General features: G+C 40.6%; 1 protein-coding gene across 1 annotated transcript in view; it reads left to right on the top strand.

The window, feature by feature from the left end:
- The window catches only part of BTBD7 (BTB (POZ) domain containing 7), a 33403-nt gene that overhangs the window by 20000 nt on the left and 823 nt on the right, over window positions 1–12580 (top strand). The window contains 8 exon segments of the mRNA XM_009332366.1: window positions 295–370; window positions 2595–2755; window positions 3056–3199; window positions 5092–5281; window positions 9337–9515; window positions 10198–10626; window positions 12365–12575; window positions 12578–12580. The exon segment at window positions 12578–12580 is cut by the window's right edge and continues 823 nt beyond it. Of these exon segments, the coding sequence (XP_009330641.1) occupies window positions 295–370; window positions 2595–2755; window positions 3056–3199; window positions 5092–5281; window positions 9337–9515; window positions 10198–10626; window positions 12365–12575; window positions 12578–12580 (1393 nt within the window).

The raw sequence follows: 12580 nt of genomic DNA, 5'->3' as shown, positions 1-12580 counted from the left end.
ATGCTAGACAAAATATTTCCTTCTGTAGAAAAGTTCTTTTTTTTTCTTTTTTTTTCCCCTCTTCTTAGGGATTCAATAAGTGACATGAATCTAGAAATCACGGTGGTAATATACCAGTAGTACTACCCTAAAATACTTGAAGGAAGTGGTATAGCAGGTCATAAAGTACAAATGCTTACTTCTCTCTTGGTACAGTTGTGTTTCTTTATAGCTGTAAAAGACCAGTGTATGTGACTTTTTTTTGCGTGTGCGTCATTAAGCATATACAGATTGCTGACTTTCTCTTTCTACCAGGCAAGTGAACAAGATATTCTTAAATATCTGATTAAATGGGGAGAACACCAGTTGATGAAGAGAATAGCAGATCGAGGTAGGGATCCTTTAAACCACACAGTACTAAACCAAATAAACCAAAATGTATGGAAGTTCTTTTTTGTGGGTAATCTGTAACTTAAGGAAATTTAATCTACTTTGTTCATAGTATGGTCAAAACTAAACACATGCACTTTTTAAAAAGATTTTGTTCTCTAAAAAATGAGAACACTGGCATTCTGAGGGAGCTGGGATTGTTTAGCCTCAAGAAGAAAAGGCTTAGGGGGGATCTTAGCAAGGTCTATAAATATCTAATGGCAGGAAGCAAAGAAAATAGAGCCACACTCTTCTCTTGGCACCCAGGACAGGATGAGAGGCAATGAGGCATTAACTGAAATACAGGAAATTCTGTTTAAACGCAAGAAACTGTGAAGATGGTCAGACACTGGAACAGGTTGCCTGGAGTAGTTATGGGGTCTCCATCCTTGGAGGTGTTCAAAACCTAACTGGACATAGTCGTGGGCAACCTGCTCTACCCTGCCTGGGGAGGTGTGGGGAGAGGGCGGTGATTGTGACTGGACCAAACTTCTAGAGTCCTTTCAACCTCTACGACAGTCTGATTTTTAAGTCTCGTCGATCTCCTGTTGTCTCAGAATTATTTTTCTTGTAATTAATTCATCAAATAAAAAAAACCCTGCAGTATCTCTTACTTTTCTGTGCTCATGCAGGCTTCTCACAGTAGTCTTATTCTTAGTTTGCTATGTCAACCTTTTACTTCAGTTTGAGTATGTTTCTCCCACAGAAATCTGTGGTAGTGAGAAGCAAGCCATCAAGTGGCATCAGTGTTTTTCCTAAAGTAGATGTAAATGTATTTTAATTAGCTCAGATGCATATTACTGCTACAGTGGTAACTTCAAGGGCAATCTCACATGTGTTGGACGTGGGAAGTAGGTTAAATATATATTTCCCAAATAGCAAGTGCAAGTAGCTTGTAGTTCATCCCCACCACGAAGTGTCAATCAGATAGTACAACGAGAGGAACAGAAAGGGAAGAACCTGCCTGTGTGAAAACAGAGCAGTGCTGGTGTGGCTACTGTCTTTTGAGGGCTGGCCATGTTTTTGAAATCCACTGTTATTGCTTGCGATACAACTGCTTTGTCATGGACATGTACGAAATGCAAGAAAAAGTCAGTTAAAATATGTGCTTTTAGTGACCCAATTAAGTATTAACCTTCTGTCTTCAAAACAAGGTTTTCTAAGTGTTTGTCTTAAGGCACGTTGGAATGTAATGGAGCCAGTTAAACAGTAACAGACCTGGACTGAGGGAGAAGGTGCTCATTTGGAGTAATTGTGCAGCTTCCTGCTCTGTGGTGTTCCTTAAGTAAAAGGGTCATTTCTCTTTCCTGGGATCATCAGATAACATGATAAGCAAAAGCAGAAATAAGAGCTGTGCCAAGTTCTGTCAGGCTGGGGCCAAATTTAGTCTAAACTCCTCAGTGACACTCCTGATTTTGCAGCTCTGAATATGTGGTGGTGTCAGTCAAATACCAGAAAGCGTTAGAAATTGTAATGGGCTGTGGCCAAAACTGAATGGAGGGTGGGTATGTTTGACAGGTTTCCTCAAAGAGTGAAGTTAGTCAAAGTCAGGTTGGGCACAATACCTAAAATACAGGTGAAGGTAGTTAACTGAGGGAGGGAGAATGACCTGAGTGTCATACATTGTGATCTTGCAGTCTCTAGGAAGATAACCACTTTTGGCATAAATAGGTATCCTGTGAGCATGAAAGCATTTTGAATGGGCTTGACACAGCTGTTACTAGGGTGGCTTACATGAGGCTAGAATAATTTATCCCAGTGGTCTCTTCAGGCCTTAATTTGTAGAAGATAAGTTTCTGAAAACTGCTGGGGAAAGGGAGAGGAGCTGCAGGAGACAGCCTTTGGGGAAACTGCTAGCAGTGAGGCATGAATGTTTTCATAGTGTAGCTCCAGGTAGAGCTTTATAAACGTTTACCCCAGCTTCTGTGTTTTCTCCCTGACTTATGCTTTGGAACTGACAGTTGTGCAAATGACCCATGCTTGTATAAAGTGAACCTGACCCTGCTGATGCTTCATATCAGATTTTAAGGCGTGAAATAGTTTTGTGGAACAAGGCTGATAAGCACTGTTGATTTTTCAATTAGACTTTTCTTTCCTTTTCTATAACTTTCTATAAGCTCTGTAACTCCTGCTTTCCTATTTAAACTTTGTGATGTCAACTTACTATTTTTTGTTCCTTCCCACAGAGCCTAATTTACTGAGTGGTACTGCTCACAGTGTGAACAAAAGAGGTGTGAAGAGGAGAGATCTTGACATTGAGGAGCTGAGAGAGATCCTGTCTCCACTTTTACCTTTTGTCCGTATTGAGCACATTTTACCGATGAATAGTGAAGTACTGAGTGATGCAGTAAGTCAGTAATCTTACACAAATACTATCTCTGGATTGGTGGGGGGGGGGGGGGGCTGGTGGGTTTGGGTTTTTGGGGTTTGGGTTTTTTTTTTTTTTGAGGATTAGCTCCTAAAATGTTATCACTCGGAGTAATATGTGTATAACTTTTTCTGGTTAAATTTTCTGTACTTTAAATCTATCAGAAGGCTAAAGAAAAATCAATGGTGTAAGGATTCAATATAAAAAAATACATTTCTTGCAAGCCTTTCCCATATTTATGTTTAAAAAAACCATGAAACTCTTTCTTGATTCTTAAAGATGAAGAGAGGCCTGATTAGTACTCCTCCTTCAGACATGCTACCAACATCAGAAGGTGGAAAGTCAAATGCCTGGCTGCGGCAAAAAAATGCTGGAATATATGTGCGGCCAAGACTGTTCTCACCATATGTGGAGGAGGCTAAGGTAATAATCATTAACATCTGAGTGTTGTTAATCTGGAGTCATCGGGGGTTCTGTAAACAGGGAAAGATTTTGGTATGTTTTGTCTCTCTTTGCATGTACTGGCCTAAAATACTAACATTTTCAATTTAACAAGACTTACAAGATTGATCATCAGGCTCAAGTCTCTAGAACTGGTCAGAAAAATTTCAACAAAATTTTTTTTTGTCGAAATTGAAATGTTTGCGAGACAGATCTTGATGAAATTCCACCGGAAACAAAGCAGCGTTCTGAGGGAAACCTCCCTGGTTTCCAGCCAGTTTGCCGGCCCAGCTCCTCGGCAGCCCACCTGGCAGGCGGATGGCAAGGTGAGAGCCTGAGAGTCCCAGTTTGCAGCTAGTCAGCAACCTTGGTGCCAGGTCTTTCAGGCTCCCCAGCTCCTACCAGAGCCGGGTGGAGATCTACTATTCCACTAGGCAGAGGAGTCTGATAGTTCATCTTCTTGTTTGAATCAGAACATATCCAAAATTCTTTCGATCTTCCGCAAAATGGGATAAATATCTTGTGTCCAACTTCACTGAAGTCCTTTGTGTCCCGCTCAAGCAGTAAATTCCCTATTTAATATCTTGCATGAGGACTGTCAAACTGTGGAGATCTTGTAGCATCTCTGATAGTGGCATTTGGTGACAGGGTGGAGATGGCTCTGTGTGGGGCAGAAACATGCCATATTCTGTTTGACAGAATGGGACCCTTGTGGATTGCTAACTAATGCCACCACTTAAGGCAGCTCTGACTTAAGTCAAGAGCTTGTGAGTCCCAGCAGTGCAGGTGACTGTAGAACACGAGGATTAGGTGAAGCTCTGCACATCCACATCGCCTACAAGCTCTGGCCACTACTCTGGTGAATTTGGAGCTTTTGCCCTGTGCCTAAGAAAATATTTTCTAAGGGTGTGAGTTGTTGTTGACGTCCTCTTTGAGGGGAGAGGAGAAATAAAACTACTTTGCATTTTGGGCCCAAAGGTTAGAGAGCACCAGGTGGCACTAGAGCAGCAAAGGAAGACTAGCCAGTTAAAATTTTATCTTTGTATCTTGTATTGTTAAAACTAACAAAAATGTGTTAAAGAACATGTGATAAAAGCTTTGACTCTTTTAGTTTTCAGGTATACGGTATGGGAGTGCTTTAGTAGTAGCCTTAAAGTAAAAAGTACATTCTAAATTTTTTTTCCCCTGTCAGGAATCGTACTTGTTTCTATTAGTTTCATATTATGCTTTTAATATTTTTAAAAGCATCATTAGCTGTTTAACCTTAGAGGGAGGACTCTCATACTTATTGTTTGGTAACTATACTCCTATTCGTAGTTTAATTATTGTGAAATGCAAACAATTGCAGATGAGGGATTCCTGTGTTTGGTTGGTTTTTTTTTTTTTTTAACTCCCCTGTTAGCCTCCCATTTTTTTGGAAATAAATCCATTTAACATTAAATGAGAATCTTAAAAGGGTATGCATAAATCCCTTTCTATTCTTTAAGACATCTGAAGGAAACACATTTTATTTTCAGACTAGTGCCTTCTATTCAATGGCACAGAGTTGAGACCTATAGGCAGTAATTGTCCGAGACAGAGTCCAGAGGGTCTGGCCTTGAGCAGGTTACTTCCAATCTAACAGGTACAAAATAAACAAAGCAGCCTTCCCAAACTTTATTCACCAGCCTGCTTTTAGCTCTGAAACTCAACTCTGATCATGACTGGAAAATTGAATAGAAAATGCTGTGGAAAAGCCAATTACTGTTTGGGACCTGGAAAAGTTACGGTTTAGACATTGCTAGACTTGTGGCCTCGGGACTGCGTTTGCAGCAGCTCCCGGTGGGTATGTGTGTGCAGTGCCTTCATGAGGGCTCTAATGGCTGTCGTTGCAGTCAGTACTGGATGAGATGATGGTGGAGCAAACCGATCTCGTTCGTTTGCGGATGGTCCGAATGTCCAATGTGCCCGACACCCTTTACATGGTAAACAACGCTGTGCCGCAGTGCTGTCATATGATTACCCACCAGCAAGTTAGCACTAACCAGTCCAGTCCGCCTTCAGTTATAGCCAATGAGATCCCAGGTAAGGCTGCTAGATCGCTCGCAACACCGATTGATCTCGTGTGAGTGGGTGGGCGCTTGGGGCAGGGGAGAGGGAACGTGAATTGTTGAATATTATGATTTCCTCTGAGAGTAGTACTGCACCATTTGGGCTTCTTCCCACCCAGTGGTGGTCCCTTTTGCTTTGGTCTACTCTGAAGACATGAACTATTTTTGGATGGTATAATAAGTAGTTAGAGAGTAAGCTACTGGAGGGGATAGTATTTTAACCTGCTTCAGCTGAGCAATTTGAAAAACATTGGACTAGTTAAACTTGCTGTAGTACACTTGCTGGAGCCTTGCTCTCTGTTCTCAAAGTGGTTCTCAGTTTTCTACTTACGTGTCTTGGATGACTGGTTGATCCAGAAGGCTGGAAAATGGCAAAATAGTGATTTCTTTTAAAAACAAAAAGCAAGGGAGCATAACTTGTAGGGCAGTTAGCTTAACTCAGTTTGCCAGAAAAATATTGGAAGCTGGCACTCAAAACACACTTTTTTTTTCAGTTTACCAAGTTCACTTTAGCTTTGAAGTCAAACCAACTTCATTCTTTGTGTGGCAGAGTAAGCGTTTATAGGTGGAAGTAGATGCGTCCTCTCGTGACTTCAGGATACTTGGTGTGACATTCCCCATAGGCAAGCCAGGGATATACAGTCTAAAACTACTGTAATATATTTTGTCATTTATGCATTTGATCTTTTGGTGTCAAACTGGAAGAACGTATCTGGTGGGATTGCCAAAGCATCTAGCTCTTCCTGCCTTTCCCTGGCCCCATTAGTACTCAGTGTGCATAGCGAATACACTGGCAAAACTTGCAGCTGATGACAAGTTGGGAGGGTCAGTGGATGTTTTGGAGGGCAGGATTAGATAGCTAAATGACCAAGACTAAATTTAATTTCAATGAAGAACGTGGGAAACATTGTGCTTATGTAGGTGTAGCCTGCTGTGTACATACAGGATGGCTGAGGAAAGCTCTGTGGAGAAAAGCCTGAAAGTCAACATTATACAATTCCGTAAAGAGTCACACTAAAATACAAAAACAAATATGCCACAAGACATGTGAAGTAATTTGGTCTCAGATGCAGCATTGGCCATTTAAAGGGCTAAACACATACTGGGTCAGGTCAAGGATTTGTCTGTCTAGCCTAGTATCCTTATTCCAGCAGTCACCAGAAGTGAGTGCATAAGGAAAGTGTAGCAGAAAAAGGACGTAAAATAATTCCCCGTAAAATTCTGTGTGCTTTGCAACCATTTGCAGCTCAGATGTCCTATGGTGGATGGTGTTTCTGTGTAGTTAGTAATTTTAAATGCATTTTTAATCCATGAGGTTATGCAGTCTTTCCTTAAACTTGCATAAACTTTTGGCACCCATTTTTGTATGGGTATCACATTTCAGTAGATACGGATCAGTTTGGGAGTCTTCAGAAAAGCAATAAAGATTACATGCCACCAAGGAAAAGTCATCTTCCTCCCTCCACCACTCCCCATTCCCCATTTTATAAGCTGTTTGTATATCAATTATGTCTCCTGTAAGTCAACTATATTGAAAGGAAATAGATAAACTATTCTTACAGATACTAGAGCCAGGACAAAATAGGTTTAAATTGCTGCAAGAGAATTTAAGTTGAGGTGTTAGGAAGATTTGAAACACTGTGTGGTTAAACACTGCAGTAAGTTTTCTAGTAAGGCTTGTGGAATGGTTTTGATCTATTTGTTTCTTGTGATTCTGGAAGAGACTTGATAAAGCCTAAAAGGAGCTTCTGAAAACTTCTGTAATTTGATAAAAGTACTAATTGTTTGTTTAGAAACTTGCACTGCTGAGATGCCACAGCTGTATTACAGTACTCAGACTTCTTTCCCCCTCTACAGAAATGCATCAATACACTCACCATGAATTGAATGTAAAGTATTTCATCGTAAGATGTGCCTTTGATAACACTTTGTTCGATCTTAGTTTCCAAAGAAGTTGAGAAAGAAAACAGATTCTTGGGTGTCTCCAATGTTTTGCAAAAGTTCTCGTGTTCTGAAAAAATCTGGCTCTGGCAAACATGAGACATCTTGACCAATCTGAAACTCCACTACAGCTTGATTGAGGACAATTTAATATATAGGAATTACTGCCAGCCCTTTGATTTGAGCACGAATATGAGCTGTGAGCCTGGCCAGTAGCTGGAGCACAGGTATTGTGTCCTGGTAACTGCCTGCTTTGCTTAGTTCTCTAATTATGCAAAAGAATTGATTGTTTTGCCAGTGCCTTGTGCTCGGAAGGGTAGATGGAGCCCAATTAATTTGAGGACATTCAGGCATGTACCAAACCTATAGCCTGTACAGGAATCCATCCCAAAGCATAGATGGAGCACAGGAGCTGCTGGAGGGAGAGCTAGGCAACATAGCCTCTGTGCCCCTTAGGCCGGGCTCTTAGAACAGGGTTGGTTTTTTGTTTTTCTGTTTTTTTTTCCACAGCTTGGGTATTCTCCATCTGTCGCTTGCGTCTTCCTTAGTCCACAGGCAGTGGGTACATGTTTGTATAAATGCTATTGGCAGCGTGTCTTGGTGCTCTTATTGCAACACTATTGTAAAATGAGTTCAACCTCTGCTGAAGTCTGTTCTGCTTTGAGGCTAGGTTCTACAGGTAATTGGGTTTCCTTAGGTATTTTCCAGTTTCGGTTTGAATTGGAAATCCTGCAACTGACTTGAGAGAATTGTATTTTTTATACATGTAATCTCTCTTCCATGTGTTTCACATGAATAATAGTAAAAAAACCCCAAACAAACCTGGGTTTAAGAAGATAGCACTTTTTCATGAAAAACTGAGATGATTTTTATGCCTACGAGTTTGGAGAACTGCTTCAAACTTCTCTAAAATCCTCTTTTTTCAGTGTTAACAAAATGCTTGTTGCAGCTAAACATCTGGCTGCTAAACCAGGATTTTTCAGAACAATTGAATTGTGTGGAGGGTAGTGTGGAAGACTTATTTCCAAGCCTTGAAGACTGGATAGAATTGATTATTTTTTTAAATTTCCCCCCCCCTAGTACAGGAACTCAGTTTGGGGGGGAAAAATATTTTGCACTACTTATCCTTTGTGTACCAATGTAAACTTTGTGAAATTGGGACCAGTTGTAGTTGCATGGTGTTGGGTTTTCTCCTTCTCTGCAATGCAAATGTCTTCTCACATGTTCTTGCTGTCTGATCCATTTAATTTTTATGAGCTTTCATTATGGACATCTGGTCACGGTAACATATAACGCTTGTAAAGCTGGTAAAGGTTCAGATGCCAGGACTTATGTGTTCAGAGATCTGGATTTGTCTTCTGTTATGATATGCACATTTTCCTGAGGACAGAAAGACCACAGAGAAACATCATTCATCATCGAACAGCAGCAAGAAGTGGCATGAGAAAGTTTTGCAACAGGATAAATACCCCAAATTATAAATTATTTCCTTTTGGAAAGTGTTTTTTCTGGTTTTTTTTTCTAAATTATTTCAATATGGCTGCATAAAGCGACATAATTTTAACAGGTTTATGTTGGCTTACAGTTTGTGTAATTTTTTTAGAATGCTCTTTCTGTAGTTACATACTGGTATTATGGTCTTGTGATTATAGAATTCTATTAGAAGGATGAAGTGTACGCCAAAAAAAATCAATGAATTCTTGGCCTGTAGAACTCATGAGGGAACATTCAGCTGTTATTTAAGAGATCCTGCCCCCATCTCAAATCATAAAATTCCTGCATCATAAGGAGTTTACAAAGAAGGCTGTGTCTGTGGCTTACTCTAGCAGAAGCTGGAGAAATGGTATATGTCTCTACCATTTGTATGATGTGTGTGTTATCCCACGTGCCTTCAATTATGCTTCAAGGAACATGTGTAACTCGAACTGTTCTTGGCAGAATGCTTCTTAAAAAAAAAAAAAAGCCAAGCCAGCCTGACGTTAGGTTTTTCCTTCAGAATTAAATCTAACAATTGCAATCAAACTTACTGTCTCGCAGTTCAAAAAGTAATCTCTTTTATCCCCATTCCGTTCTCTATTATCCCTCCAGTTCCCAGTCTCCTCGTTGTGAAAGAGATGATCAAACGGCTGCAGGAGCTGCGTCATACTGAGCAGGTGCAAAGAGCGTATGCTCTCAATTGTGGAGAAGGCGCCACAGTCAGTTATGAGATTCAGATTCGTGTGCTGCGGGAATTCGGACTTTCTGATGCTGCTGCTGAACTTTTGCAGGTATGAAAAATTGCTGTATAAGACCACAAATGCTTTGATTCTGTTCTGCTTATGAATTGGCTTGAACGCGCGGTCTGCAATAAGAGAACTGCTTTGTGCACATGCAGGTTGCAAAAATGCATAACTTTAGAACTGTCCAAGTGCAAATTACAGTGAGACTGTTGCATTTGATTTATGTGATTTTTATAAACGTGTAAGTGCAATGTATAAATATTTTTCTCAAGAGTTGTTGCCATTCAGGGTGCTCTTACTGCCACAGATTTTGGGACAAAAAAAATCTGCCGAAGAGACAGTTGATGAGAGTAGTCAAACTGTAACTAGAAATCTAGATTATGATTTATTCTTGAATCAGAGGGGAGAACTGATGCAGTAGATCTGTTTAGTACATGTCAGGACTGGGAAATTGGAAATCCCGCTTCTGTTTGTATGCTGCGGTTAAAGCAAATGCATTTGTTGGTCAACTTATTCACGCAGTGAATCTCGTGCTGCTTGTCCTGTTTTTCAAAAAATCTTTATTCCATGGTAGCTGTAATCACCTCCAAGTGTTGGTGAGGTTTTAGGTGGCACAACTATTCCGTTACAGCACTAGCAGATTTCTAGTTCCAACATGTGTTAGTTTAGGAGATTTTTCTAGATGACTTCCTACTTTGTTTTGTTACATGCTGGGTTTTTTCTGTTGCAGAATCCTCACAAATTTTTTCCTGATGAGCGATTTGGGGACGAAAGCCCACTCCTGACAATGAGACAGTCTGGACGATGTCGCGTTAACAGCACTCCCGCTGCAGAAACCATGTTTACAGAACTGGACTCTCTTGTGGCCTTCCATCCACCATTGCCCCCTCCTCCACCTCCATACCACCCACCAGCAACTCCAATTCATAACCAGTTCAAAGTGGGCTGGAAACAAAGGGTGCCAAGTCAACATCCCTCCCGTTCCTTTTCTTACCCGTGTAATCACTCACTATTCCACTCCCGAACCGCTGCCAAAGCTGCACCACCTGTCTACTTGCCCAGTGTTAAAGCAGCACCTCCTGATTGCACTAACACTACAGGTCTGGGGAGACAAACGGTGGCGGCAGCAGCAGCAGTGATGGCAGCTGAGAAGCAAGTAGTAAGTATTATGATTTCTCCTCTTCTCCCTATCTCTGGCCACTCCAAGTAGCTTATAGAGAGGAGCTGGAGAGAATTCTTCTGGTGAAGTAATCTGGCTTTGTTAAATAAAAGAGCATCTTCATTGGTTAGGAGAAGAATTTTCTACCACACTGGCTGTCAGCATTCCGCATCCCAAAGGCATGCCCTAATCCCTGGGAGAATGAATGTTCCAGGGCCAGGAGCATTTTGGAGGGGCAAGTGGGACTCACAAGTCTTCTGAAATAATATAATTTGCTCTACATTAAAACAAAGCATAAGTCAACTTCAGTAGAGGACTGCATGCTATCATTCAAGGGCAGAAATAGTGATGATATTTTGACTATTCACAGGTAAGTAGTTGTGAAGTAAACAGATGTGCGTCAAGGGAACCTGTGGAGAATGTGAAGGCCTTACGGCTGTGAAAAAGATTTCAAAATTAATAGGCAAGCAGAAACTGGTAATTGCAAATACAAAGGGGCTCATCACAGCATTTAAGGACTATCGTTATAGTTGTTGAACTACAATACAATGCAATGAAGACAACAAACTATAATGTACTGGACAAAGCCATAGCTTTGTGAAGTACATGAAGTGCTAAATAAAGAATTTGGTAATTTATTTTTGCAGTGAAAAAACTGTTTCAGCGCACAGTTGTGTCATACTGAAAACCTGTTCTTTAGATGCAGATTTGATCTGGAGTTCTGAATGGAAAAACGGGTTTATTTTTTTCCTTTAGCAGTTGTCCTAAATATATTGCACTCCTTTCTGTATTTTAACCTAAAATATTTAACTTCAAATTAGAATTGTTTTCCATTGTTTGTTCAAGGGTGGGTTTTGTAGCATAAGTCTCTCTTTCTTGATAAATACTGACTTCACTAAGGAAACCATGCAGTGATCTTTTTTGCAGCTTTTTCATGTTAGAGATGTCTCTGCTAGAACACTTCTATAAAAATGCGAGGAGAAGCATAGACTTAATGTGGATGATATTTTTGTTCTGTATTATTTCTGCAATTTGTGAGTTACTAGTAATCAATTGCTTTCATTAGAAATGATAAATAGGAGTAGAAATTTTAACTCTTCTGTCTGGAAGACTGTATTCTGCTTGTCTCATTGCAGGGTTGCTTAGGTGTAGGTGAGAAGAATGCCATGCAACAACTTCCACGCACTTCGTGGATCTAGTCAACACTGTGACTGATGCTCCCCCCCCAAGCCCTGAGGCTGTCATGCATGCACATACATGTGCATGCAATTGATTTACTTTAAAATACAAAATGCAAGCAGAGGGGTTGCATCTGTAGTGACAAAATAATGTTTTGTGGCTTCCCTGCACTGGAACTGTGTGCTATAACAAACAGTTTAAGTTCTGCACAGAGTACCTTGTTTAGTTTGATAATTGCAAGTGGCTTAAAGCAGGCTTACCTTTTGAGAGTTTAACAGTACATTGTCATTTACTGCACGTTCAAGACAAGGTGCGTTTAAGAAGGAACTATTACTGTGGCACAGCAGCTTAATGAAGGAAAGCCGTCTTAAGCTAGCAGGAAGGTGAAGGTTGGAGGATACATGTGTTCTTTAAACAGTGGGGGAAACTTGCAGGCTGAGGTTGGTCTAGGCAAAGGTAGATTAGGAAAATGCCATTTTGAATTACAGAAACTCTCCTAAATACAGGTTGTGTTTAGCTTTTGCTTTGTTTCCATGGACCAATTTCTTTTCTCTTCCAGTGTACTCAGCCCTTGCTAAATGAACTGATGCCAGATATCGCAATGGGTGTGTCAGCAATGTCTTTAAAAGACAGAAGATTACCAGAGCTCACTGTCGACACAGAATTAAGCCAGACGGTTACAGAGGTAGGGCCCGGTCCACCCCAGCACATTTCATGTATTCAGAACAGACACATGCCCACTTCTCGAAAGAAACATGCAATAGAGCAAAAAACA

This window comes from Pygoscelis adeliae, unplaced genomic scaffold (genome assembly GCF_000699105.1).
Source record: "Pygoscelis adeliae isolate BGI_AS28 unplaced genomic scaffold, ASM69910v1 Scaffold429, whole genome shotgun sequence".
NCBI lineage: Eukaryota > Metazoa > Chordata > Aves > Sphenisciformes > Spheniscidae > Pygoscelis > Pygoscelis adeliae.
Note: the sequence above shows the minus strand (reverse complement) of the source record. Positions and strands in the feature narration are given on the sequence as shown.